Source organism: Aethalodelphis obliquidens, unplaced genomic scaffold (genome assembly GCF_003676395.1).
Source record: "Aethalodelphis obliquidens isolate GAN/ISIS:26980383/991018 unplaced genomic scaffold, ASM367639v1 scaffold20, whole genome shotgun sequence".
NCBI classification, from domain to species: Eukaryota; Metazoa; Chordata; class Mammalia; order Artiodactyla; family Delphinidae; genus Aethalodelphis; species Aethalodelphis obliquidens.
In genome coordinates this window covers 27,820,140-27,846,895 of record NW_020837964.1, presented here as the reverse complement: position 1 = coordinate 27,846,895, position 26,756 = coordinate 27,820,140, and the positions used below count along the sequence as shown (strand labels likewise).

Genomic DNA, 26,756 nt, shown 5'->3' with positions numbered 1-26,756 from the left:
GGTCTGGGGAGCCCCGAGAAGAGTCTTTTAAAGAATTGAACACATAGTAAATATATCAACTTTGCAAAACAGTGCACAGTGATCATAATCTTTGGGGTTTATCATCGAGGACCAGCCGTCCTCAGCTCACCTCTGTGCCTGGTTGAGCTGGGAGGACCCCGAGGACCTACCCTTTGTCCCCATCCCCACCCCCGGGGTAGTTCTGTCAGCCAAGGGTTTCTGTGGCAGCCTCTCTTTGGTTCTGGCTTCCCTTCGTTACTCATTCAACAAGCGTTTAATGAGGACCTGCTCTGTGCTGTTCTAACTGCTTGGGAATGTCAGTGAACAAGATGGGCCCAGATCCCTGCCCCCGTGGACTGGTCTTCTAGCAAGTTGGATGAACTTTATGCCCCCCTTTCCAGGAAAATGCACTTAGGTATGAAAACTTGTCTACAAATTTGTGGGGCTCCTGGACCCCAATTGAAGCACTTCATCTTAGAGGGGTGATTCCCTAACGCAGGTTGCTACCCTAACACAGTCTGAGCATTTCCTCCTGTCCTGGGCCCCTCTGAACCAGGAGTGAGGGGGCAGCAGAAGCCAGCCAGGCCCCCCGCAAGTTCTCAGTCCACTGGTGCTGACTTGCTGATGGACGTCATGGAGCCCCGGGGGGCTCTGAGCATCTCAGAGCTGGTCTCTGGGGACGTAGGTGAGCTTTGAGAGCCCAGCTCAGGTCTGAGAGGCAGGGCAGGGAGATAGAGAAAGTGTGTCCCTCAGGAGGAGGGCCAGAGCCTGGGCATAAGCCAAGCTTAGAGGCCTGTGGCTGGTGGTGGCCTTGAGGGCTCCATCCATCCCCTGCCTTCAGAAGAGCAGCTTGTCCTCCAAGACTCTGGTCAGGGGTCTGTCCTGTCCCTGGTTGTCCCCACCCTGACCCTCCTCCATGTGCATCTCTCCCATCGCTGCCCTCTTCACACAGCGGGGCTGGTCTCTTTCCAGGTCCGTTTCCCCCACTAACTCAGCAGCCCTGTGAACGTAGGCCTGTGCCCGCCGTCTGTGTTCCTGCCTCCTGTCTCCACCCATGACATGGTCGATGGTCAATAAGGTTTGTTAGTTGAACGGCTGAAAGATGCAAAACGCAGCAGGGATAACAAAGAGATGAGTGGTTTTCCTGTGAGCTTTAGGCCACCCACCCCCAGGAAGCAGACTCTGAGACAAAGGTGAGCCTGCAGGGCACTCACCAGTAGAGCTCTTGGGGTCAGTACCTCTGGCGAGAGGAGAAGGAAGCAGGACAGGACAGAGGGAGGAGTGGGCTGCTGTGTAGACAAAGCCTCAGCTGACCCTGGGGACTTCTGGAGGTGGGGTGGCTCCTCAGATCTGGGGGCAGGGCATCAGGCCTTTGCATCCCGCACCTATCATTGGATGAGAGCTCCATGGGGACCTCAGCCGTAGGCAAGGCCATTGCCATAGGAGCTGACACTGAGACCCCTCGCAGCAGCTGGGGGTTGTGCTTCTTTTCTGGTGGCACATCAGGTGGCCACCACACTACCTCTCTCATAGTAAGAGAGACTAACCTTTTATATATGTCTGTGTGTGTGTGTGTGTGTGTGTGTGTGTGTGTGTGTGTGTATCTTTTTAAATGTCATACCGTTCATCTATTCGAACATACTAAATAAACAAAATATAAAACTAAATACCATATACTGAAACAAGAGGTTTTTGAACCTGCGTGGAGTGGGTCCTCAGGCCATCAGGCTGTCTCTGGGGACCCTCGTAGGGTCCCTAAGGATCCTCTTGGTGAACACTCCTTCCTAGGGTCCGGCTGCTGATGTCCACTGTCCCCAAACTCAGAAGAGCCTCTCTAGGACCCAGGGGCTGGGCATGCCCCCCTTCTCTGCTGACCCAGCCCCGGCTCCCAGTCCAAGGCCATGTTGCTATCTCCAAGATCAGATGGTGAGTAGGACAGCATCAGGCACGTGCTCTGCCTCCCACCCTGTCCAGGGACCTTGCTCGCCAGCTGTGGGCGGTTTGGGCCAACCTCTCCGCCTCCTCCCTGCTGTGGCCCCAGCCTATAAAGCCACCCTGCGTGTCCCCGCCGACCCTGGCCCCCTCCCCCGACTCCCAGAGCCACAATGGCAGAGCTGCCGGTGTCGGAGATGCCCAGGGACCCTGCTCTGTGCAGTGGGCGCTTCACCATCAGCACGTTGCTGGGGGGCGATGAGCCCCCCCCACCGGCCGCCTATGAGAGCAGCCACCCCAGCCACCTGACCCACGGCAGCACCTTCTACATGCGCACCTTTGGCTACAACACTATCGATGTGGTGCCTGCCTACGAGCACTATGCCAACAGCACCCTGCCCGGCGAGCCCCGAAAGGCCCGGCCCACGCTGGCCGACCTGCACTCCTTCCTCAAGGTAAACACCGTCCCAGAGGAGTGGCCCTTCCTGCTGTGTGACCTTGGCCAGTTACCTAACCTCTCTGAGCCTTGGCTCTGTCATCTGTGTCATGGGGACAAACAGGTGTCTTCCTCATGGGTTGAGAGGCCCACATGGAATGCGGGTATGGGAGCTGTAAAGCTCTGGGCACATGTAATATTCATTGCCCAGTCATTGGCGACCCAGTCAAGCAATCTAGGGTTGCCCAGAGAGGTAATGAGCTCCCGGTCAGTGGAAGTTTACAGAGTTTACACTCACCTAAAGGAGATGGGGAGAGGAGGGTAAGAAAGGTCTGCAGCAGAGACGGGGCTTGCTGGTTTGCTGCTTGGGAGGCTGGACGGTGGAGGGTGGGGAGGCGGGGGAGCTGGATTGTCATGACCCCTGCCTGCCTGACCCACGGTCTCTGCGCTCCCAGCAGGAAGGCAGCCACCTGCATGCCCTGGCCTTTGACAGCCGGCCCAGCCATGAGATGACCGATGGGCTGGTGGAGGATGAGGCAGGTACCAACGGCGAGAAGAACCCTGAGGAGCCTGTGCGCTTTGGCTGGGTCAAGGGGGTGATGGTGAGTGGGGCGTGGATGGGATGTTCAGGGATGGGGGTAGGGTGACAGAGCTCCATTCAGGCTCAGCTTGGACTCTCGGGCCTTAGTAGTCAAGGCAGACCCAAGACTCAGCCCGGGCCTCAGTTTCCCCTTCTGCCTAGTGACCTCAAATTTTCTCTGCTTTTGTACTTCCTGACCTCCGTTTACCTCCCAGACTGAGACCTAACCCTGGGGAAGATCTCTGTTTGTCTGCTCAGTCATCATGTGACCTTAGACAAGTTACTTAACCTGTCTATGCCTCACTTTCATCGTCTATGAAATGATGAGCATTCAATGAATTAATAGATGTAAAGCGCTTGGATGAATGCCCACCTTGGAGTTGAGAGAAACTGTGTTTCCCCAAAGAGCCACCAGAGGGCAGTACTAAACACAAATCCACAACATTGTTTTCTCATTCTCCACGATGGGAAGGAGAAGGTTTGCTGTTTTAGACCCCAAGATAGCAAACAATCTAATGTACTTGGCTTTGGAAGACATTATGGCACTTTACAGAGGGGATCGCATGAGATCTAGGAGAAAGCTTCCCGCTCTGGGAGGCAGGAAGCCTGGGTTCTGACCTTAACTCTGCCAACTGCCTGCTTGGCTGTGCCTCTTTCTCCATCTGAACAGTCAACCCCCCTCTAGCTCCAGAGGCCCCGGAGTCTGGGTCTCCCTCCCTCACTGTGGTGGCCAGAGCCTGGTGTGGGCCCATTCAGTACCTCAGAGCATATGCAGGGCCTTCGAAATTTCCCAGGCCTAAAATTTTGAATCACTATGTTATATACCTGAAGCTAATATAATATTGTAAATCAACTATACCTCAATTTTTTAAAATAAATTACATTCAAAAAATTTTTAAAGGCTTAAAAAAAAAAAAGAAAAAGAAAAGAGAAAGAAAAAAGAAATCCCCTTGGGCTTGTAAATGCCACATGTCCCCCACCCCAAGACGTGGCTGGGGCCAAAGACCACACCAGCCCCTCCCACATGGGATTCCAGCCTCAGCTGTGGCGTCTGGCTTTGCTTTAAATTCGGAAGCTGAAGTCAAAGCCACCTGAGCCCTGATTTCTGCTTGTATGTAGGGCATTGGCTCAGCTGGCATTTGCTGAGTTCCCCCTGAATGCCAGGCTCTGGGCCAACAGCTGGCCACTGGGCCATGAATGGGGCTGGCAGACACAGGACCCTGGGCTTGGAGCAGGGTGAGGGGTGATAATGCTTGCTGCCCATCCTCAGGCTTCGATGGAAGGAGGATAGGAGAGTGGTGGGAGGGACAGGTGGATCTCTGGGTACCCCTCCCCTCCCTGCCCCACAGAACCAGAGAGGCACTGAAGTGGGCACCCACTAAAGTGGGTGAAGCAAGGAAAGAACCCAGGTGTCCCCTAGGTGCCCGATGCCATGCCAAGACTGGGGACAGGGACTTATGTGCTTGGCCTTGGGGTACTCAGCCCCCCCAGGTGGCCTCTGACCCCCCTCTCCTCCCAGATCCGTTGCATGCTCAATATCTGGGGTGTGATCCTCTATCTGCGGCTCCCCTGGATTACCGCCCAGGCAGGCATTGGTGAGTGCTGCCTCTGGGGGGCAGGGGGAAGGTGCGCCCGGGTCCTGGTCCTCCCAGGCTCCACGGGAGCAATCTTGAACTTGGGTTACAGAGCCCACGGGTTACAGAGATCAGGGCAGTGTGGCCAAGGAGCACTGGACGTGGAGTCAGCAGGCCTGGGGGCTCTCCCTGGCTCAGTTTGCCCTCAGTAAGTCCCTTAACCTCTTGGAGCCAAGTTTCTTCTGCAGAGCATCTGGGTTAAGAACTCACACTGTGGACAGACCAGCTGCTAGCTCTGTACCATGCTGTGTGACCTTGGACAAGTTTTTAACCTCTCTGAGCTTTGGTTTCCTCATCAGTTAAATGGGGGCAATAACTGTCCCCACCTCACAGATCTATTGTGGGGTTCCTCTGATGCACATAAAACAGCACAGGGTTTGGCACCCAGAGGTGCTCATCAAGTGGTAACTATTACTTTATTTTTTATTATTAAGAGAGGATACCTACCCTTCCATACGTAATGATTCTTTACATGTTGGCTTATCAGCTCCCTGGCTATTTAGAATACACCAGGAGGTAGACAGAGACCCATTTTTCAGATGAGAAAAGTGAGGCTCAGAGAAGGAAAGTGACTTAGGTCATGTGGTGAATCAGTTGGCTGATTCAGGCTCCTCAAATGGCTCCTTCTGAGAAATGCCCTGACTGAGTTTTGGGGCGATCACCTCCCCGCCCACCCCCACAGTCCTGACCTGGATCATCATCCTGCTCTCGGTCACGGTGACCTCCATCACGGGCCTCTCCATCTCGGCCATCTCCACCAACGGCAAGGTCAAGTCAGGTGGGCCCCTCCCCAGCCCCAAGGTCCTCCTCGTGTAGGTCCCCGAGTATTCACCCCGGGAACGGGTCTCTGAACCACTCCCTACCCTCCACCCCCACCCAGACAGGGACACCCCAGGCTGCCCCTGTTGATTCCAGATGTAGGCTTCGGGCAGGCTCTCCACACCTATGGGATGGGATGGCCTTGGTTGCCTCCTGCTCCATGAACCCCCTGGGCCCCATGCTCACCCCCTCCCAGCCTCAGCTCTGCCTGCCCCAAGTCCACCCCAGCCAGGTGACTCCTCTGGTTTCATGGCTCCTGGCTCTGTCCCCAATAGGTGGCACCTACTTCCTCATCTCCCGGAGTCTTGGCCCAGAGCTAGGGGGCTCCATCGGCCTCATCTTTGCCTTCGCCAACGCTGTGGGTGTGGCCATGCACACTGTGGGCTTCGCAGAGACCGTGCAGGACTTGCTCCAGGTGAGGTAGGGGCTGGACCCCGGGCAGACAGAGCCCCGGCCGCCTGCCACATTCTCCTCCACACCTTCTGGGCCGGGCCTTCCTGCCCCTCTACCCAATTTGGCCTTTAGGGACCAAAGCTACAGTCCGATCATTGTGGGTGACTCTGATGATCTCTTCAAATAAAGACCGTCCGCAGAAGTCTCCTTCAGGGTTGCGTGTTGCCTTTAGGGCCAAATTGTCCAGACCCATGCAGTAGCTGCTTTGGAGGACTTGTGGGCAGGGGAGGAGTTTGAGTTTGTGTTTTCCTATGAGAGGGCAACCATAAATGAGGTAAATCACAGTGGAGGAGCCTGGGGGGTGGGGTGGGCTGTTCAGAGGCAGCACGCAGCCTAGCCTGTCACCTCCCCCAGGAGTACGGCTCGCCCATCGTGGACCCCACCAACGACATCCGCATCGTTGGCGTGGTCACCGTCACTGTGCTGCTGGCCATCTCCCTGGCTGGCATGGAGTGGGAGTCCAAGGTAAGGACAGGATGTTGGGGAGGGATGTGGGCACGGTTGAGTGCGGAAGCGGGAATCGCAGGACCTGGTCCCAGTCTTGGTTCTGCCTCTTGTGTGTGTCAGATGAGCTTTAAGTTCTGCTGCTGTGACACAGACCCTAAGGAAGGGGGCCTTAAGCCAGAATCGTTCATTTCTCTCTCATGGAACAGTCCAGGTGTGTGTGTGTGTGGCCCCTGGGGACCAGGTATTCAGGCGCCTTCCATCCTGTGGCCTCTCTACCCCTGGGTTGTGGCCCTCATCCACCTGGCCCATGACGGCCCCCACCTCCATGTCCACAGCCCAGTCAGCAGGAAGGGGAAAGAGGGTGGAAAGGAGAGAATCCCCTTCCCCTTTCCTTTTCTGTCCCAGCCTGGAAGTTGTACATATTCCTTCTGCTCACTTCCCGTTGGCCGGAACATGGTCCATGGCCACACCTCACTGTAAGGGGGGCTGGGGAAACGTGGTCTTCATCTGAACCTATCCCAAGCCCCGAGTCAGAGGTTCAGCATGAAATAAGGGAAGAGATGTTGGGCCACAGCCGGCAGCCTTGACCAGCACAGCCCAGGCGCCGGCCGCCCCGCCTTTCGCCCCCTGGCTCTGACCTCCAGCTCCACCACCTCCCCACTGTTCCTTGAATGCACCAAGCTTATGCCCCCATCATTCTGCTGCTCCATTATCCTCCTCCTTTAGGACCCTTGAAGACACCTTCTCAGGCCACCCTGCTAAAGTAGCCTCAACCCAGTCCCCGGGACACCCCCTGTTCTTACTCTAGATTCATCCTCCTTATTTATCAGCAAGACAGGAGCCTTGCTATGTCGCCAGCTCCTAGAACAGAGCCTGTGGAGTAATGGGTGTTGAATGAGTGAATGAATGAATGAATGAGAGAGTAAGGGACCTGGGGCAAGCTCTTCCCTGCTGGGGCTCCCTGAACAGGCGGAGCCAGACCGTCTGACCTCCAGGCTCCCTTCCTCCCAGGCCCAGGTGCTCTTCTTCCTCGTCATCATGGTCTCTTTTGCCAACTACCTGGTTGGGACACTGATCCCCCCCTCTGAGGACAAGGCCTCCAAAGGCTTCTTCAGCTACCGGGGTACGTGCGGGTTGGGGCCACTGCCCGTGGCTCTGGGGACAGGGACAGTCTGCCCACCAATCTGGCCCATTATGTGGGCACCGGTGTTACCGAACCAAACTTGGGTCCGCTTACCCGTGTGCAGTAAAGCCAATCTACTGACACTGGGTTGTGGTGAAGGAAAGTGCAGCGTTTATTTCAGGGTCAAGCAAGGAGTCCAGGGCAGCAAGTGCTTAAAAGACCCAAACTCCCCATGGCTTTCAGGGAAAGGTGTTTAAAGATAGAGTGAGGGAGGGGGGGGTGTGGGGTGTGTGATCAGCTGGTGGACATTCTTCTGATTGGCTGGTGGTGAGGTAATCGGGAGTCAACATCATCAGCCTTCTGGTTCCAGCTGGTCTGGGATCTACGTGCTTGTGGGCAGCACGCAGTTAACTTCTCCCACCTGATGGGGAGTAGCTGCAAAACAGCTCAGAGGATCTGGCCCAGAATATTATCTATAGCCCTTGAGGAGGAACTAAAAGTCCTTGACTTTGTTTAATGGTTAAGCTACTATTATTTTGTCTTGCTTGACTGTTTTCTTCCTGCATGTTCTCACTTCTCTGATTAAATGTATTCTTTGACTAAAGCTTATCTACAGACAAAAGGCAGGCAGAGGACATGGGTGGGGGTCAATTCTGGGAAGGCCCCGTAGGGTCCTGCTCGGTTACATGGGGAGGCTGTCACCCCCGACCCCCACAGCCAGGAGCTGCCATGGGAACCTCCTGCCCGCCCGGCTGGGCCCAGAGAGGGTGCCCAGGCCTTCCAGGAGGCCCTGACTCAGGCCTTGTTTTTCCAGCGGACATTTTTGCCCAGAACTTGGTGCCTGACTGGCGGGGCGTGGACGGCAGCTTCTTCGGGATGTTTTCCATCTTCTTCCCTTCGGCCACGGGCATCCTGGCGGGAGCCAACATCTCCGGGGACCTCAAGGTGAGCAAGACGCCCAGCCCTCCTGCCTCCTGGCCCTATCCTACCAGGATGTCCCACTGGGCACTGAGCGGAGCCCTGAGACCCCAGGGCCACAGCTTCTAAACTCCTGTATGACGCAATCCAAGCCAACCCAAATCCATCCCATTCATCCCACTCCATCCTGAGGCTGTTGATTGGCACCACTGCACTCTAGGCCTTGAGGGCCACCCCCACATGGGCTAGTCTCCTCCCTCGATCCTGGGACTCCCAGCCTAAGGGGAAGACTGACCCAGCTTGACCTTCCAAAACTCAGACGGGATCGGGCACATCCTCCCAGGGCTCTCCATCGTCTTGATGCGGGCAGGCTCCTTGGCACGGCATGTGAGGCCCCAGCCCCATGGGAACTGTTGCTGTTCCCATGACCCCTGCCCCAGCCCTGAGGATCTACTGCTTTGCCCCTGTTGCCCTGTCCCTCCTCCACACCTTTGCCTCTGCTGTGCTCTCTACCTGGGACTCGCTCTCCTCATTTCTTTACCTTGTAAAGTTCTGTTCCTCCTGCAAATTAAAGCCTCCATCCTTACACCTCTCCCAGCCCTTCTGTCAGAGTCTTGGTTCCTCTAATTTAGTGATGTCAGGCCACTTATGCCTCTGCCCCACCGCATCTGGAGAACTGGGGCCTACCTCTATGTCCCTATTCCCAGCTCAGGGTCTGACGCGTCCTAGGTGCTTGGTGCCTGTGTGCTGAGTGAACAGTGGTGGGATGTGGCAAATGGGAAGTGTTAGAGCAGAAGTACAATGCGCACAAGTGGGGGAGAAGTGCAGACTGAGGTGGCAGGGGCTCCAGCAAAACTTCTGGCTGAAGGTGGGGCTGAAGCTGGGCTCTGAGAGACGAGAAAGCCAGCGGCATCTTTGCCAGAGGGAGGTTATCAAAGGAGCTGGTACACGAGTGGGGATGAACAGTGAGAAGCCTGGCTTTGTGCTGGGGACCTTCACCCTCCATCTCAGTCCCGCTTGAAAGGTGCTCCCTGATGCATTTTCTTAAATGAATTAAGAATTGTGCACTGGAGGCAATCTCGATTTGCAGCGTGGCTCTAGCAGGACCTGGAAATCGGAGGGAGGCTGTGTTTGCCCGGCTCCTCTCCCTTCTCTGGGGAGCAGCCAGCAGGGGCCTGGTCTGCCTGCCCCAAGTTCTCTGCAGAGCTCGGGCTTGTGCTCAGGTGGCCTGGTTCCCCTCCCAGCCCCGTTATAGATCATCATAGCCTGGGGATTTATCTAGATGCTTTATCAAGCTTCTTAGGTTACCAACCGGCCCAGTGTGCAGGCATCAGGGTCAGGCAGCTGTCTCCGAGCTGGGGGCAGGGGCAGGCATCTTCTTCTGTCTTAAATGCCCTCAAGCCCTAAAGGGACACTTTTCTCCTAGATCTGGCCCCTTGCCCATCCAGTGGGACAGTAAGTCCTCAGCGAAGAGCAGCTCCCGTTCATGGGGACTTTATGCAAGTCCCTTAAAACCTCTCTGGACCTCAGCTTCCCCAGCTGTAAACTGGGACTCACGCAGCCCTGGCTTCCCAGGGCAGGGAGCAAGGATTCAACGTGCTAATTTACGTAAAGTGCTTACAACAGTGCCCAGCCCAGAGGAAGTGCTAAAGGCTGGTTGTCAAGGTCAATGTCATTTTTACCATGTGGCCGGCACGGTGCCTCCTTCTTTAAAAATAGTATCTGTGGGACAGCTGTAAGCTTCTACCATCATCACTCCCATGTTACAGACGAGCAAACCAAGCTTAGAGAGGGTTAGGGGCTTGCCCAGGGTCCCACACACAGGTGTCAGAGGATCTGGAATTCAAGTTTCTAAAACAAAGAGACCTCAACTTTATCACAACAACTCCATCATTCAACCAATATTTTTTGAGCACCTGCTTTGAGGCCAGTGTCTTGTGGATGCAGCAGTAAACAAAAGAGACACAAATTCCTGCCCTCATGGAGCTGACATGCTAGTGAGAGAGACAATCAACAAATAAATAAGTAAAATCTGTATTTTGACTGACGGTGGTTGAGCGATGGGGAGAAAAATCAAGCAGAGAAGTGGGGCGGCAATCCCTGGGTCAGGGGTGCAGAAGCACGGTGTGGATTTACACAAGGTGACCAGAGACTCCTGAGAAGGTGACATGTGAGCCGAGACCTAAAGGGGTGATGACAAAGTTGTCATTGTTACTATTAATCCTTTACGTCCCCCAACCCTTTAGTGCTTACAGAGCAGTCTCGTGACCATGATCTCATGTTGGTTTAATCTTCACAACCACCCTGTGCTAAGGCCAAGAAAATCATTATTAACTCAATTTGCTGATGCGGGGGATGGGTGCTCAGAGACAAGGGACTTCCTAGTGACTGCCGTGGGATCTGTGCCAGGCTGGTGTTGTCCCAGGTTGTGTCGCGTTACGGTCCCCACCCCTAACCGCTTATGTTTACAGGTGCTGGCTACATGCCAGGCTACTTTCTTATTTCACAGATAGCGGGGGAGAGACACTGAGGCTCAGAGAGGTTAAAGGGTTTGTTCCCAGGCACACAGCCAGGAAGAGATAAGCAAGATGTGGACCCAGATATGCCTGATTTGTGAGTTGGGCTCTGAGATTTCATGCCGAGACATGAGGGTAGGATGGAAGCCTGGTGTATTCATTTCCTGTGGCTGCTATAACACGTTACCACAAACTTGGTGGCTGACGACAATGGAAATTTATTCTCACACAGTTCTAGAAGCCAGAAGTCCAAAAAAAGGTGTCAGTAGAGCCATGCTCCCTCTGAAGGCTCTAGGGAAGAATCCTTCCTTGCCTCTTCCAGCTTCTGGTAGCTTCCAACAATCCTGAGCATTCCTTGGCTTGTAGCTTCATCCCTCCAATCTCTACCTCTGTCTTCATGTGGCCTTCTTTCCTCTGTGTGTCTCTGTGTGTCCTCTCCTCTCCAAGGACACCAGTCATTGGATTTAGGGCCCACCTAATCCAGTGTGACCTCATCTTAGCTAATTACATTTGCAAAGATGCTATTCCCAAATGAGGTCATATTCTGAGGTTCTGGATAAATGTGAATTTTGGGAGACACTATTCCACCCACCATAGGAGATCTGGGAGGTTGACCTGGTCTGTTGGCCTTGGGACCAGGGACTCAGGGCAGGGCTGGCTGGCCCATAGTCGCAGGGCCCCCAGAGCAGAGACCTCAGCAGCCTGGGGTGCTCCAGAGCCTCCAGCCTCTCTCCAGCTCTGCTCCCACTTCTCTCTGACCCGCCGCGCCCTTCCTGCCACCCCAGTGCCTTCAGAGCCACGTAAATCGTCCCCTCCACCCTGAGGCCTTCCAGCGTTCCTGGCAGTGTCTCCCCCACCTTGTTTCCCAGTGCACTGTGATCCTCTCTGTGGCGGGCACCATCTGCCCTGTGTTGGCAGGATCCCACCTGTACCTCCTCCACTTGGGCCAGGGCTCCTTAAGGGCAGGTTCAGGGCCTGGTCATCACAGATTGACCATGGGTTCCAGCACAGGGCTCCGAGTGTCTGAGGCAGAGAGCTGGACCATGGCCAGCTTTGCTTCGACTTGCCGGTGAATTTGAACAGTGTCATGGTCCCTCCAAGCTCTGTCACCTGTGATTCTTCCTGCCAGCTGAGCGGTGAGCAGAACGGCCCAGAAAAGCCTGGCAGGTTTACGAATTTACTTCCTATGACTGACGTGACCTTCGCCTCCAAGCTAGGGTCTGTGCCTGGATGGGAAACTTGCCATAAAAATCCCAGCCTGCGTTACTCCACCCAGGATCAGCACCCCCGGGGGGCCTGAAGCTGTGGACCTTGGCGTGGTCAGGACCAAGCCGCTGGGGCTCAGTGAGCTGGGCCTTGCTCACAGCTCCCTGGCCTCAGTTTCGCCACCAGCCACTTCTCAGGAAGCTATGTTTGAGAAAGTGCCTGGAAGAATGAAACACATGACGTGGATGTGAAGGTCGGCTACTACTGCCAGGAAAGCACCAGCAGAGTTCTTTCTCGAAGGGGAAGGAGAGAGTTTGGGGCTTGTCTATATATTGATTGCTGTGGAACCAGACAAATCAACTGGTGCATAATAGTGACTGCACGCAGTGAGCCCAGCTGGTGAGCTGGGCCCTGGTCTAGGAGCTTGACAAGGATTAATTGGTTTCACCAGCATCCCTGTGAGGCTGGAGGGGCTGAAGCACGGGAGGACATGCACGCTGCCCAGCGATCACCTGGATTTGACCCCAGGCAGGCTGACTCGGGAGCCCTCCACCTCACCCCACCCTTCACAGCCCCCAGAACAAGCGTCAGCCAGGTGTCCTCGGGGACCAGGCCTGGGGCTGCTTGGAGTTCCTCTCTCTGCCTTGGGCTCCCAGGGCCCTGAATGTGGTCTCAGCCGTCCCCTTGGTTCTGTCCTGTCCCCCTCTGTGGGTCCTCAATCTCGAGGTGCCTTCCTCTCAGTGCCCCGGGGAAGGGGGTTCTGGTGGGTCAAGGTAAGTGTTTGCTGCCCCACCCTCAGCCTGACAAGGACAGGGCCTGGGAGGAGGCCCAGGGGCTGCCTGATGCCCTCTCTCCCTCCCTCCTCCAGGACCCTGCTGTAGCCATCCCCAAGGGAACGCTCATGGCCATTTTCTGGACCACCATTTCCTACCTAGCCATCTCGGCCACCATTGGTAAGCTGCCGACCCAGACCCTGGAGGGGTCACAGGGTGCCTCCTGGCTCTCTAACAAGGATGGCTGGGCCAGGAGGACATGGCACCCCCAGGAAGTGGAGCCTCGAACTTTATTTGGGGGGCCCCCTGGGGGGTAGTTTGTTGTGGAGATGGGGGATCACCCCAGGCTCCTCTGGTCCCTTCAAACCTCAGGTTACAGATTCCATGGTATGAAAATCCTATAGGAAAAGTCATGTTCCAACTCCAGGAATAATGATCAAAACAATGAGGAGGAGGAGTAGGAAGATGACTCTAGCAACTGACTTATCACCACGTGCCCAGCCCTTTACATGCCTTATTGCATTTAATCTGGGCACTATCATTTCTGCCACTTGACGGAGGAGAAAACAAGGGCTTAGCGAGGTTAAGCGACCTGCCCAAGGTCACAGAGCCTGAGTGGTAGAGGTGGGCTGTGGACCAGGCCTGGGCTGCTGACAGTCGCCTCTCACTGAGATCCTCACACATGCTCTTGCTCCCAATAGCCACATCGTGGGGTTAGCTGCTCGCAGGTGGCCAAGGGACGTGGCCCAGGTCCTAGCCACTTAGGGCCTGAGATCCGGTTCTCCATTTTAAGGAGGGCACTGTGACCTCAGGTCACTTAAGCTCCCTGTGCCTCTGTAGAATGGCAGTGACAATAAAAGTAGTAGTAATACCTGTTTCCCCAGAGCGTTTAAAGTCCTTAACACAGGACCTGGCACATCGGAGGTGCTCCTGCATGGTAGCTAAACTCATTGTCGTCGTCATCATCATCATCATTATTATCATAAAGTAAAGGAAGAGCTGACCCATCAGCAGCATGTCGCCCTCTGCAGAAGCGTCTGGCGTTTTCGGGGTGGGGAGGGGAGGGGAGGGAAAGGAGGCCTCCCCACGCCCTCCTTCCTCCTCAGGCTCCTGTGTGGTTCGAGATGCCTCCGGGATCCTGAATGACACGGTGACCCCCGGCTCAGGCGCCTGCGACGGGCTGGCCTGTGGCTACGGCTGGAACTTTACTGAGTGCTCCCAGCAGCACAGCTGCCGCTACGGCCTCATCAACCACTACCAGGTACGCGCGGCCCTGCCAGAGGCAGGGAGGGCCGGGTGGAGGCTGGACTGGGCTGGGGTAGACAAGGTTTGGGGGGCTGGCCCCAGGCTTGGGAAAAGAGCTTCAGGTAGGGGCCTGGGCCCAGTTTTTGCCGTGGCGGGCACTGGGTCCCCAGTGAGGGTTGCAGACTCAGGTGGCAGCTCCCAGACTCAACCCCTGCCTGCAGCGGGGACTGGGGTGCCCGGGGTGGGGGCTCTGGACCCCACCCCTCACCATGGGGGCCCGAACCCCATGTCCTTGCAGACCATGAGCATGGTGTCGGGCTTCGCACCCCTGATCACGGCCGGCATCTTTGGGGCCACCCTCTCATCAGCCCTGGCCTGTCTCGTCTCTGCCGCCAAAGTTTTCCAGGTGAGGCTGTGGAAAGGGGCGGGAGTGTCTAGGAGGCCAGGTGCAGGGGGCCCCAGGTGACTGCCACAAAGGCCTGGAGGAGTCATATGACCCGGTGTCTAGACTGAAGGAAAAGGAGCTAGCAAAGCAAACGCTTGCAGGAAGCAGCCCCTTCCTGTGCCGAGCTTTGAAGAGCAGCTGCCTTTCCCACCCCTCACTCCCTCTGTGCAGCCTGGCACCCCGTTTGCAACCCCCTCCCAGTTTCCCTCTGATGTGATCAGCCCCTTTTGCCCTTTCAGTCTTCGTGGGGAGGTGGGGAGGGCAGGAGATCTGTCCCCTTTCAAAAGACAGAAGCCGGGACCCAGTTCAGGAAGTGCCCTGCTGAGGTCACGGAGAGAGCAAGCAGGGCCTGGGGTCCAGGTGGCCACAGGGGAGGGGATGGGGCAGGTCCCGGCCAGGGGGTGAGCCCGTCGTCCTGTGCCCACAGTGCCTGTGCAGAGACCAGCTGTACCCGCTGATCGGCTTCTTCGGCAAAGGCTATGGCAAGAACAATGAGCCAGTGCGTGGCTACCTGCTGGCCTATGCCATTGCTGTGGCCTTCATCATCATCGGTGAGTGGCCACAGGGTACGCAGGGCTGCCACCTCTCCCGGCCAGCCGTGAGGGCCATGGGGACAGGGCTCGACATGCTTTCCCTGGCTCTGCATTCCTGTGTCCTGGCAGCCGGGACCTCCCTCCCCAGGTCTGAACTAGCCCCCAGGAGCACATTGGGAGCACAGGACAAGCTGACTGACTCCTCCTCGGGAGCTGGTACAAACAGCTGGATCACTATCTCTGTAGGTATAGAACCTAGACCAACCTCATTTCTCAGACCTTGAGCTGCTGGATCCCTTGGGCTCCAAGGTAGGGGTTGCCTTAGGAGAAAGATTCCAGTTAATCAGTTAGTTAGATTGACTTTCTATCCTGGCTTTGCCATATGCCAATTGTGTGACCTTGGAAAAAATCACTTCACCTCCTAGAGCCTCTGTTTCCTCATCTGAAAAATGGGAGTAATGATGCATAGAGGGTGTGTCACAGATGGGCAGGAAGAGACCATGTGTATATATCACACACACACACACACACACACACATACACACACATGCATTCACATACGCACACACTCATGTGTGCACACTCCCCAGTACTTCCTGATTTACTTAGCCAACGAGGCAGAACTTGCTAGGAGAGAGGTGGCCCTACCAAGCAAGGGCAATCGCCGTGCCTTGGCATGATGACCCCTGGTTCCTGCTCCCTATGCAGGAATGGGGTCAGGATCAGCTGTTGGTGAACCTTCCCAGGCTGGGGGGGCACCTTCCTGCCACAGCTGAATCCCTGCTCTAATACTTAGGCTGGCGTCACCAAGCCATGAGACATAACCCAATGGTCTAGCCACTTCCACTCAAGGGAACCTTTCTGGACACTAGATACTCCTGGATCCTGCACCAGATGAAGAGGCAGCAGGGCCACAAGCAGGGAATGGAAACACCTAGTCAGGCCTGGCATTCCCAGATGTTCCTGGATGTTTTCTGCTCACCCTGCCGTCCACCCCTGCCTCGGGTTCGATGTCATTTTATCTGGGTGGTTCTGACTGTACCTCAGATGGAGGATCACGATCTCAAATGCTCTGGGGCAAGGCTCTTGTGCTAATTCAAAGGACTCATGTACAGAAGGCCTGGCACATAAGAGTTGTTTTTCTTGTTTTGGGATCCACAGAAGCAGGCCCTGAGACAAGGATTCACATGCAAAAGTGTGTCTAGGGATGCCAGGGGTTGCAGCAGGGCAGGGGCTCGTGAGACAGGGAAGGGAAGGAGCCGGTTCTTGAGTGGGTTTCCATTGTGGGTGGAACTGCGATACAGTCTCAAGGTTTCAGAAAACAGAGAACATGTGTCTTGGGTCACACTGTAAAATGTATTTCTTACTGTAATTTGTGGTCACACAAAGAAGTGTGATAGCCACTGTCCTTGGCCATCGCGTAGCCTGATGGGATCTACCCTCACACTGCTCTCCATCCTCTTTAGAGCCGGCAGTTTACAGTTTACAAAACACTGGACTTTGAGATTCACAAAATGACGGACCCATTTCACAGATGAGAAAGTTGAGACTCACTGAGCCTCGGTGGCCCATTTGGGGTCCCCTTATCCTGAGAGGGAGGGTACCAAGGACTCCTTGGTGGAGTTGCCCAGTAGACTGTTTCCTCTCTCCCTTGGGTCCCTGAAGCTGAGCTCAACACCATCGCCCCCATCATCTCCAACTTCTTCCTGTGCTCCTATGCCCTCATCAACTTCAGCTGCTTCCACGCCTCCATCACCAACTCACCCGGTAAGCAAGACCCTCCCCCTTCATGGGGGGAGGCACCTGGGGCTGGAGTATGGAGCGGGGAGTGGAAGGCATGGATGCAGGTGGGCAAACCAAGGTCACCTCTCAAATTGAAATCAATTAAAGGGACCATTCATATAATAACAGTAATAACAGCTATCCTTTATCAAGCACCTACAGTGTACACTATACATGGATTCATGCACTGTTTACAGTATGCAGAGACTTTACTAGTTAGTGCCTTCCTACACCAGTTTTAAGGGAGTCAGGAGTCTGATTCCCCAGAGAGGGAACAAAATCGTCAGTCACAGACGGGGTGGCTGCAGGTTGCACGTTGCCCAACTCCAGGGGACGCCACTCATAGATGTTATAGATTTTTATGTTTATTATGAAAATTTTCTGGCAGATGGCAGTAAAGAGTCTCAAGGAAGACTTTTTCTAGTTAGTCCCAAATCGCCGACGGGCTGGTCCTGGGGCCACCTTTTCCCTAGACCATGGACCATGGTGCCCTGGAGCTGTGCCGTGGAGCGGCTGTCACTAGTGGCGGCCCTGGCATGGCCTGCAGGTGTGGGGCTAGGCAGAATCATGTCCTTCCCCTCCATCTCACCCCCTCGGCTCTGTGTGAGCCCTGGAAACCAGCACTGCTGTGACGTTGGATGTCCTGTGGCCGTATTTGGCCAGAGCTGGACACCTCCCCCTTGGTGTAGCCTGTTCACATGGCAGGATGCCAGCCAAGGCAGGTGTGTGGCCCTACCAGAGCCTCCAAGCCCAGCTCCAGGAAGCAGGGTGGGGGGGCGGGCACAGACTGGGACCCCAGCCCTGGGCACTGCGGGCATTGCCACCCAGGCCCTGCCCAGCTATGCTGGCCCAGGAGGAGGCTCCGGAGTACTGAGCCTACGTCCTGCCCTGTGCCCCCCGCCCAGGGTGGAGACCCTCATTCCGATACTACAGCAAGTGGGCGGCGCTGTTTGGGGCGATCATCTCCGTGGTCATCATGTTCCTTCTTACCTGGTGGGCGGCCCTCATCGCCATCGGTGTGGTCCTCTTCCTCCTGCTCTATGTGATCTACAAGAAGCCAGGTGTGCGGTCACAGGCTGCCCAGGGGGTCACGCGTCCCTTCTCTCCCTGAGGCTGCCAAGCCGTCCTGCCTGTCAGCTCAGCCGGAGGGCCTGCCTCAGGCGCTGTGCTCTCAAGGGCCCCCCTCTGGTGCTCCAGCCTCATCCCTTCCCACGGGTTGAGGAGCCCCCGGGAGTGTGCCCACTCAGAGCCCACACCTCTACTACTAGACCACCCCCCCGGACACACAGGGCCTGACATTGCCTGCCCAGGTCCATCCTCCTGAGAGTGGCCGGCCCACTGGTGTGCACACCAGACCGAGGGCTGCCTGACTGAAGGGCAGCCAGCCCAAGCCTGGACGTGTGGGCAGGGATGTCTACATGCATGCAGGCAAGGATCCCAGGGTGACAGCAATCTGGGGGTGGGATGCAGAATGCCGGGAAAGCCTAGCGCTCTAAAGTAGAACCTGGCCTTCCAGGTCATTGTGAAGATCTTTTTGTCCAGGGAGGAGAATGTTTTGTAGAGTCATTAGCTTGATGCATAACTTTTAAACGTGTAGCCATATTGCATGTGCAAACGTTAGGAACAGATCTACAGGCTGTCTACCTGCTCCCACGGTGCTCGGTTCCTGAAGAAGGTCAACATATGTATGTCTGGTTTCTCCCATGACTTCTAACCTTGCACACGCCCCTCAGAGGTGAACTGGGGCTCCTCGGTACAGGCTGGCTCCTACAACCTGGCCCTGAGCTACTCGGTGGGTCTCAACGAGGTGGAGGACCACATCAAGAACTATCGGTGAGTGCAGCCTTGCGGATGCCTGGGAGGCAGGGCTGGCCGTGACCGTGCTCCGGGATGCTCCAGGCCAAGGCCTGTCACCTGACCGGCAGACTCATGGTGGGCACGGCCCCCTCACAGAGAGGAAACAGGGTGGAGGAGCACTGCCCAGCAGTCAGGAGACTGGGGCTGACACTGCCCAATGGGGACCAAGCAAGTCTAGTGACTTCTCTGTACCTAAGTTTCCACAGCGGAATATGCTCTGGGCAATACAAACGCAAAGGACAATACAGTCGTCCCTCGGTATCTGCGGGGAATTAGTTCCAGCCCCACCTCCCCACCCCCACCCCCCAGATACCAATATCCTCAGATGCTGAAGTCCGTTACATAAAAAGCCTAGCATAGCTGGCCCTCAGTACCCATGGTTCCACATCCACAGATTCAGCCACCACCCTCGGTTGAATCTGTGGATGTGGATACACAGGGCCACCTGTGTTTGTGAGGGTGCTCTGGTGTTGTGATCATGAGACTGACTGTGATGAGCCTCTCCCGAGTATTCTTCGAAGCTGATTCCCCTCTTCAGTGAGGAAAAGTGTGCACCCAGGACCCCCTTTCCATCAGATCACCGTGTTAATAATCGGATGTATCTATGTTGCATTACCGCTCAAAGTGCCTTACGTAGCCTCACCACAACCCTCTGAGGTAGATGAAGTTACTAACCACATTCACAGGTGAGAACACTGAGGCCCAGAGAGGTTAAATAACTGGTGCCAGGTCACACAGCTGGTGAGTGGCCCATTTTGTCTGGCTCCAGCTGAGTCTGGTAGGGACCCCTGACCATGGCCCTTGGCTGCCTCTTGACCCAGAGGCTGACTCACCCACCCAGTGACGCAGTGATCTCATAAGTGATGGGCCTCCCCACTCCCAGTCTTTATTCTTTTCACATCCTGCTGGGCTGGGCGGGGCAGGAGCACAAGATGGAGCAGCAAGATGGTGGTTTGCCCACATGCAGCATTTGGTGGCCTGAGCAGGAAGGAAAAGGGGCACCCGGTGTGGTGGCCACCAGGAGAGCTGGAAAGGAATCATAGACGGGAAGACCACAGGGTGGTTCACCTGTCCTAGGAAGGGAGTCCTGCGAGGTGGTGGAACTCCAGGGGCACCTGTATTTGGCATCCAGACCCCCAGCTCTGTCCTGACGGCTCACACCCTTTTCCCTTCCCCTCCTCAGCCCCCAGTGCCTGGTGCTCACGGGGCCCCCCAACTTCCGCCCGGCCCTGGTGGACTTTGTGGGCACCTTCACCCGGAATCTCAGCTTGATGATCTGTGGCCACGTGCTCATTGTGAGTGGCCCCTGCAGGGGGGCGGGGCTGTACTCCTGGAGGAGCCCCTCGGCACCAGGTCCACCCCCGGGGGCAGCAGGAGGGGCTGTCGTGCCCAGAGCAGGTTCTCTCCCTCCCCCATCCCTCTCCCTGGCTTGCCCACACTGTCCTGCCTCTCACCTGCTCCTTCCATCTTCCTTCCACCCCTCCCTCTCCCACCTCCTCTGCTTTTCCTCCCCTAATTCCATAAAGGAGAACCAGCAATGAGCTCAGGGGACAGCCTCCGGGGCAGGAGAGGGTCTGAGTCCCAGGCCAGAGGGTGAAGGCCACCCCTGATGTCACCTGCCCCTGTCACCCACAGGGACCCCGCAAACAGAGGATGCCTGAGCTCCGGCTCATCGCCAACGGGCACACCAAGTGGCTGAACAAGAGGAAGATCAAGGCCTTCTACTCCGACGTCATCGCTGAGGACCTCCGCAGTGGTGTCCAGATTCTCATGCAGGTGCGCGGGCCCGGGGCTTCCTCACAGAATTTAGTTGGTGTGACGACCTGGAAGGCAGGATGCCGTGAGGGGCTAGTTGAAGCCCCTTTTGCTGCAACAGGAGTACCGCCTTTCTTGCCTTTCCAGATGTGCTGATTCAGGGCACTTTCTCAAAGTGCCCAGGGCCTGGGGAAACTGCTTTGGAGGCCTGTGGGAGCTGATGACACATTTTGTGATTTTGTTTTTTTTGAGATATAATTTTACACAGCAAACTGAAATAGTGTATAGTTTGATAAATGTTTACATATGCAGACACTGCTCAGTGCTGTGAAACCACCAGTCAGATCAAGTTCTAGAACATTCCACTGGGCAATTCATTTTACTGTTCAGTTTTTTCATTTGAAATAGGATGCATGAATAAAATAACAGTTGTTAATTCTGAGTCAACATAGGGGAATCCTTTTCAGTATTTCTCAAAATTAGAAAAAAGAGCATATGAGGTCTCCTTTGGGGATTATAAAAATATTTGGAGAGTAGGTCGAAGTTATGATTACACAATATTTTAAGTATACTAAGTGCCACTGAATTATACACTTTTAAATGGTTGATTTTCTGTTACGTAAGTTTCACCTGAAAAAGTAAAAACAAAAATTTTGACATGAAAAAAAAGAGAAATATAAAAGATGTAAGAATTAGATGACCCAGGAATACACCAAGCTTGACATCCAAATTCAAGTCCCTTGTTATAAGAAATAATTTACTAGAGAAGCTGGAGCTGGGATAATCCAGAACTTATGGGACAGTCCAGCCGCTGGCCCCGACTTGGAGAGGCCGCAGGGGAATAACTCTGGCTGTAGCTTCACCTTTTTCGTGGGTGTGTCCAGGCAGACAGGACCCTGAACTGGCAGATGTGTTTCCTAAGCCCCCATGACATGGCAGAGAGGACAGCTGGGGCTGAGATGGAGCCCCACCCTAGTCACAGAACAGAGCCCCGTGGGGCCTGCGGCCTGGTTCCTCACCTCATCCCCTCCCCACCCCCCACCCACGGCAGGCTGCAGGTCTCGGGAGGATGAAGCCCAACATTCTGGTGGTCGGGTTCAAGAAGAACTGGCAGTCGGCTCACCCGGCCACAGTGGAAGACTACATCGGCATCCTGCAGTGAGTGAGGGCAATTTGGGCCTTTGGAGTTTCCTGGGCCTTGGGAAGTAGAGGGGGAAACAGTGGGTGCTGTAAGAAGCTGAGTCCACTGGTTTGAAGCTGAGGAAGAAAAAGACAGTCTGAGGGTTTCCCACTCTGACCTGTGAGTCATAGACACCAAGATCAGCAGAAACAGGCAGGTAACACAGTGAAGAGGGCCCAGAATGGGCATTAGGGAGCAGTGGGGATTGTGGCAAACTGGAGAGAACAGCTGCTATTTGGCTCCAGCTAATCGTGCCCAGGCAGAAATGTGGGCCCAGTGTTGCTAGATCTAGTTTTTCAGAGAAGATGAAAATGTGGGTTTTTAGGTGAAAATCTTGTGTCCACCTGGAGGCTTCAGAAGACCTGCAGATGGCCAGCTCTCAAGCTGTGAGGTGGTACCTCTGAAACCAGGCCTCCGAGGAGGCAACAAGCTTGGGAGATGGGACCAGGGGGATAAACTCCCTAGGGATTTTAGGGTTAACTCCAAACTTTTTCTCCTTCAGCTCTTGCTGTGCAAAGTCCAGAAAATGCCTACCTGAGTTGTTTTCTGCATTGACGTGGTACAGAGAGGCAGTGTGCAGGAGCATTTAAAGAACGCGAGGCTGAGTGTTAGGGACCTGGGCCCTGCTTCCAGGTCTGCTGTGAACCAGCTATATGACTCTGAGCAGTGCATCTCACTGCCTCTAACAAAATTACAATAGGAGGCGGTGTATACCTGCTTTTCAGGAACCCCCAGCTTCAACATGCCGAAACTCCAAATTGCTGGGGCCTGAAAGGCCCCTGTCCCAGTGATGTGTAGTTAAAGGAGTCCAGAGAGGGCAGTGCTTAGCCTATTAGATTAGCCCTAGTGGTGGGCTCTTGGGCACTGTGTCAACCAGGCAGTAAATATACTTGTGGGGTAGGAGCCTTGTAGACATTTATATAGACAACCTATTGATGTCTTCATGAGCGAGGCCATTCTTGTGTGCATACCTGTCCTCAGGGTTTCCAGCCTCAGTTATTTAATTCTAATCCCAGTTGGCCACTTCCTTAGTGTGTGTCATGGGCAAGTTACTCCCTAAAACTCAGGTTTTGCATCTGTCAAATGGAAAGAGTAATTCCCATCCCCACCTCTGCTGGCAGAGTTGTGAGGAGTAGCTGCATGTCTCAGGAGGACAGGGCCTGGCCCTAACACTGGCCTGACTCAGTTTTCCCCAAGTACAGGGTCTGTAGGATCCATAGTGCCACAGACGGTAGAGCTAGAGAGGTCCTGGGGCCTTTCCAGTCCTGCCTGCACATTATACAGATGGGGAGACTGAGGCCCAGAGAGGAGGAAGGGTATGGGGGGAGGCAGGGTCGGCTCTAGACACCTGGCCTGCTGGGGGCTGGGGCCAAGGGGAGGCTGACCCCACCTCCTCTCTTTCCAGCGACGCTTTTGATTTCAACTACAGTGTGTGTGTCATGAGGATGCGTGAAGGGCTCAACATCTCGAAGGTGATGCAGGCGCACAGTGAGTACACACCCCACCTTCTTGACACCCCATCAGAATCAGAGCAGGATATCAGGAAGTTCTAGAACACATTTTTTAAAAGTGGTACAGGGAAGACAGGGGGAAATTAGTAAATAAAAGGTCACAGACTCCTAGAAAGTCAGCTTTTGATGTAGATCATCAGGTTTCTAAATGGAGAAACCGAGGTCCAGAAAGGGGATGTGACGAGATCAGGGTCTTACTTCCAGCTGGGGCCAGAACCAGAACTGGACCTCAGAGGTCCCCGAATCATGATAAGAACTTTTGTAACCAGTGGGATAAAGAGGATTTAATAGCCAGGAAAAAGGAAAAGAGGGGTGAGAGAGGGTCACGTAAAGACAACAGAGTATGAAAACACACCCGGAAAGGCCATGAAAACTGGGTGTTTTGGTCTCCAAAACCAGGATTGGGGCACTGAGTAGGGATGTGTGTTACATGTAAAGTCACATGTAAACAGGCAGATCTGAATGAGTAATTTTTAGAGGTGTGAAAGAAAGAACGCATATGAAGACAAACGGGGAGGCAGTGCTGAGGGAGCCGGGAGGTGTGAACGCTGCAGGCTGGCCTGAGTCTTGTTCATCCAGGTCACCGAGGGCATGCCTGGCACCCAGCAGTAGTTCACTGAATATTTATGCAACCAGAATTTACAGAGCAGTGGCCACACTCCTGACCGAGGCTGCTCTAGGTGCTGGGCATGCAGCAGGGAGCAAAACAAAGTCTGCCCTTGAGGAGCTGACATTCAGGCGGGAAACACACGGACACAGGACTCACTTCAGGCAGCGACAGCGTCCTGAGGAGGTGTCCTGAGGAGGTGTCCTGAGGAGGCCAACACAGGGCATGCGGACAGGAGGGCCTCTCTGAGGAGGGGGCTTGTGGCTAGAAGGGGAGGGCTGGGGAAAGAGGGCTCCCGGCCCAGGGACCACTCACCACGCCACCCACCACTGAGGCCTGGTGGGAAGGAGCGTAGCCTGTCTGAGCAGCAGAAGGAAGCCGGGTGGGGCCGAAGCATGAAAGGAGGCAGAGGCCAGATCTGTGGAAGCTGAGAGTCAGGACGTTCTTCCCAGGGTAAGGGGGAGCCCGGAAGAGCCCCAGGCAGGAGAGCCTGGGAACAGAGCTCCCCCCTTTTTGCAGTTAACCCCGTGTTTGACCCAGCGGAGGATGGCAAGGAAGCCAGAGCCAGTGGAGCCAGGCCGTCTGTCTCCGGCACGGGTCAGTCCCACCCACTCAGAGGCTCAGGGCGCTCTCACCCTGGGAGCAGCTAGTGACGGGCCACCGGGGAACTTGGGCAAGGGCAGGAGGTTTTTGCTCGTGACAGTGGTGCCTGAGACCCCTGGGATTAAGCAACAGGGAGTCGGGGGGTGGGGCGGGGAGCAGGATAAAGACTGCCAGCCCTGCTGGAGAATTCAGTGCCCAGGCATCATGGGACCCCCACCCAGTGAGCTCTGGAGCCCAAGTCCCAACCCCTCCGAGGTCCCCCTGGCCAGGCTCCAACCAGGAGGGGCAGCGATTCTCTGGCAGGCAGGGGAACCTGCAGTGCAGGAGCTGGGGGCATCCTGTGCGCATCTGTGAGGGGCACAGTGGAGTTGTTAAGAGAATGACCCCAACCCCCCAGTGCCAACCAGAATCCCAGGAGAGAGAAGCTGGGAGCAGGGGAGGGGCGCATCCCAGCCCTGCCCATCCCGGGTCCCTGCTCCTGGAGTCTCGGCATCAGGAGGGCCCATGGGCGGTGCTCCGGGCCAGTCCCCCAGTGCATGCCTGCAGCAGGGGCTTCCGGCCACCACGTGCACAGCCCCAGTGACAGCAAGCCCACCTCCCAGGGCAGCTCGCTCTGTTTTCAGACACACTCGGGTATTTGGATGGGCTCTGCTCCCATGTGACCTGCCCCTCTGCTCCTGCAGTGGACCCCGAGGGCCTGGTGCAGGAAGAGCAGGCCAGCACCATCTTCCAGTCGGAGCAGGGAAAGAAGACCATCGACATCTACTGGCTATTCGACGATGGAGGTCAGCGCCCCCAGGACGCTGGATCCCCCCCAGCCGTCTCCCCTCTATAACTTACTCTCTCAGCATGCCCCTCCTGGTCACTCTCGACAAGGCTTCTGGCGGGACCTTGGAGCCCAGCAAAGGGAAATAGGGGACCCTGGGCTCACAGGAGCCTGGCTGGGCCCCTCTCTTGGCGCCATGCTTTTCAACTATAAAATGAGAGACTTAGGGGAGCAGCTGAGGTCAACATGAGGTGGAACCTTCAGACCGGACAGGCCCTTGGGGTCACAGGCACATGACATAAATGGGAGAGATGGCCTGGTGCACAGGAAAGCTGTAGGGATATCCTTCACTTCCCAAAGAAAAACACTCTCTCCCATTTTTCTTAAAGCATATCATTCTCAACTTTATTGCTCCCACCCTGATTGAGTCCTAGATACAGAGAAAATGTTCTGTTCCAGTAAGATATATCCTATTGTATATAGGATGTGATAGATAGTATTGAATGAGCACTTACTGTATGCTTGACACTAAGTGCTTGCATGGGTTAACCTAATGCAATCCCCAGGTAGGAACGATTATTAACCCCGTTTACAAATAAGGAAACTGAGGCACAGAGTAGTGAGGTCATTTGTGGATTACACAGTGATAAGTGACAGCGATCTAGATTTACGTGTGAAATATCCCAATTGTTAAATGCCAGCTCACTTGTTTAAAAGCATCGTGCAGGCCACATAAACCCCAGCCCACAGAGCCCCGCGTTTCACCCCTGGTTTAGTCTGACACGCTCATTACAGAGGTGGGTACACTGAGGTCCAGAGAGGGGAAGCGGTTTGCTAGTGGCAGAGCGGGGCAGGAACTCAGAGAGGGCTGGATCCTGAGAGCATTTTCCTCTTGACTCATGAGACCCTCTTTGCCAGGCCTCACCCTCCTCATCCCCTATCTCCTCGGCCGCAAGAAGAGATGGAATAAATGCAGGACCCGCGTGTTCGTGGGGGGCCAGATCAACAGGCTGGACCAGGAGAGAAAGGCGTAAGTGGGGGGCACTGTGTGGGTCGCGCGGGAGCGGTAGGTGTCACCCCAGCACTGCCCCAGCCTGCCTCCCCGACTCCACTGCCCCCAGGGGCTTGCCCCTCTCAGGTCACAGCCGTGGTGAGGAAGCTCTGGGCAGGAGCAGGTTTCTCTCCATTTCAGAGGTGGTTTTGGTGTCCTGTCCCCCTTTAATAAGATGCACATGCCCCAGTCCCGGCCATGACAGGGAGAGCTGTTAAATTTTAAACCCACAAACCTCAAGGAGATTTGTGTGAAATGAAGGATGGAGAAGGCCCCTCCTCCTCAGAAATGAGGCGGAGCTTAGAATCTTTCAGGGCAAAGTCCCCCCAAGCTTGGGTTGCTGCCCGTGGTGAGACCAGAGGTGACTTCAGTGGCCAGGATAAGGGGCGGAAAATCCTGAAGAATCTCTTGGTGAGAAGTGACTTAATTCTCCAGTTCTGTGGCTGATTCTCTGTCTAAACAAGAGGAAGCAGGCCTGGCTAGAGTGCTCGGCAGGAAATGGGATCCACCAGAATGTAGTGACATTGGTTTACTGGCTTTATTGGTCATGTCTTTCTGGCAAGAGATGCTGGTTTTCCGTTTAA

General features: G+C 55.2%; 1 protein-coding gene across 1 annotated transcript in view; it reads left to right on the top strand.

Moving 5' to 3' along the window:
• The first annotated feature begins 1,918 nt into the window (after nucleotides 1-1,918).
• SLC12A3 (solute carrier family 12 member 3) overlaps nucleotides 1,919-26,756 on the top strand; it is a 37,053-nt gene continuing 12,215 nt past the window's right edge. Inside the window, exons 1-22 of the mRNA XM_027119849.1 lie at nucleotides 1,919-2,387; nucleotides 2,824-2,970; nucleotides 4,468-4,543; nucleotides 5,265-5,360; nucleotides 5,677-5,816; nucleotides 6,209-6,319; nucleotides 7,313-7,424; nucleotides 8,239-8,369; nucleotides 12,933-13,017; nucleotides 13,944-14,098; nucleotides 14,381-14,488; nucleotides 14,955-15,078; nucleotides 16,726-16,827; nucleotides 17,748-17,903; nucleotides 18,576-18,675; nucleotides 19,883-19,994; nucleotides 20,335-20,475; nucleotides 21,506-21,612; nucleotides 23,040-23,122; nucleotides 24,272-24,349; nucleotides 25,039-25,140; nucleotides 26,040-26,151. Coding sequence (XP_026975650.1) covers nucleotides 2,106-2,387; nucleotides 2,824-2,970; nucleotides 4,468-4,543; nucleotides 5,265-5,360; nucleotides 5,677-5,816; nucleotides 6,209-6,319; nucleotides 7,313-7,424; nucleotides 8,239-8,369; nucleotides 12,933-13,017; nucleotides 13,944-14,098; nucleotides 14,381-14,488; nucleotides 14,955-15,078; nucleotides 16,726-16,827; nucleotides 17,748-17,903; nucleotides 18,576-18,675; nucleotides 19,883-19,994; nucleotides 20,335-20,475; nucleotides 21,506-21,612; nucleotides 23,040-23,122; nucleotides 24,272-24,349; nucleotides 25,039-25,140; nucleotides 26,040-26,151 — 2,660 coding nt within the window. The 5' untranslated portion in view covers nucleotides 1,919-2,105. The remainder of the gene's footprint in view (nucleotides 2,388-2,823; nucleotides 2,971-4,467; nucleotides 4,544-5,264; nucleotides 5,361-5,676; nucleotides 5,817-6,208; nucleotides 6,320-7,312; nucleotides 7,425-8,238; nucleotides 8,370-12,932; nucleotides 13,018-13,943; nucleotides 14,099-14,380; nucleotides 14,489-14,954; nucleotides 15,079-16,725; nucleotides 16,828-17,747; nucleotides 17,904-18,575; nucleotides 18,676-19,882; nucleotides 19,995-20,334; nucleotides 20,476-21,505; nucleotides 21,613-23,039; nucleotides 23,123-24,271; nucleotides 24,350-25,038; nucleotides 25,141-26,039; nucleotides 26,152-26,756) is intronic.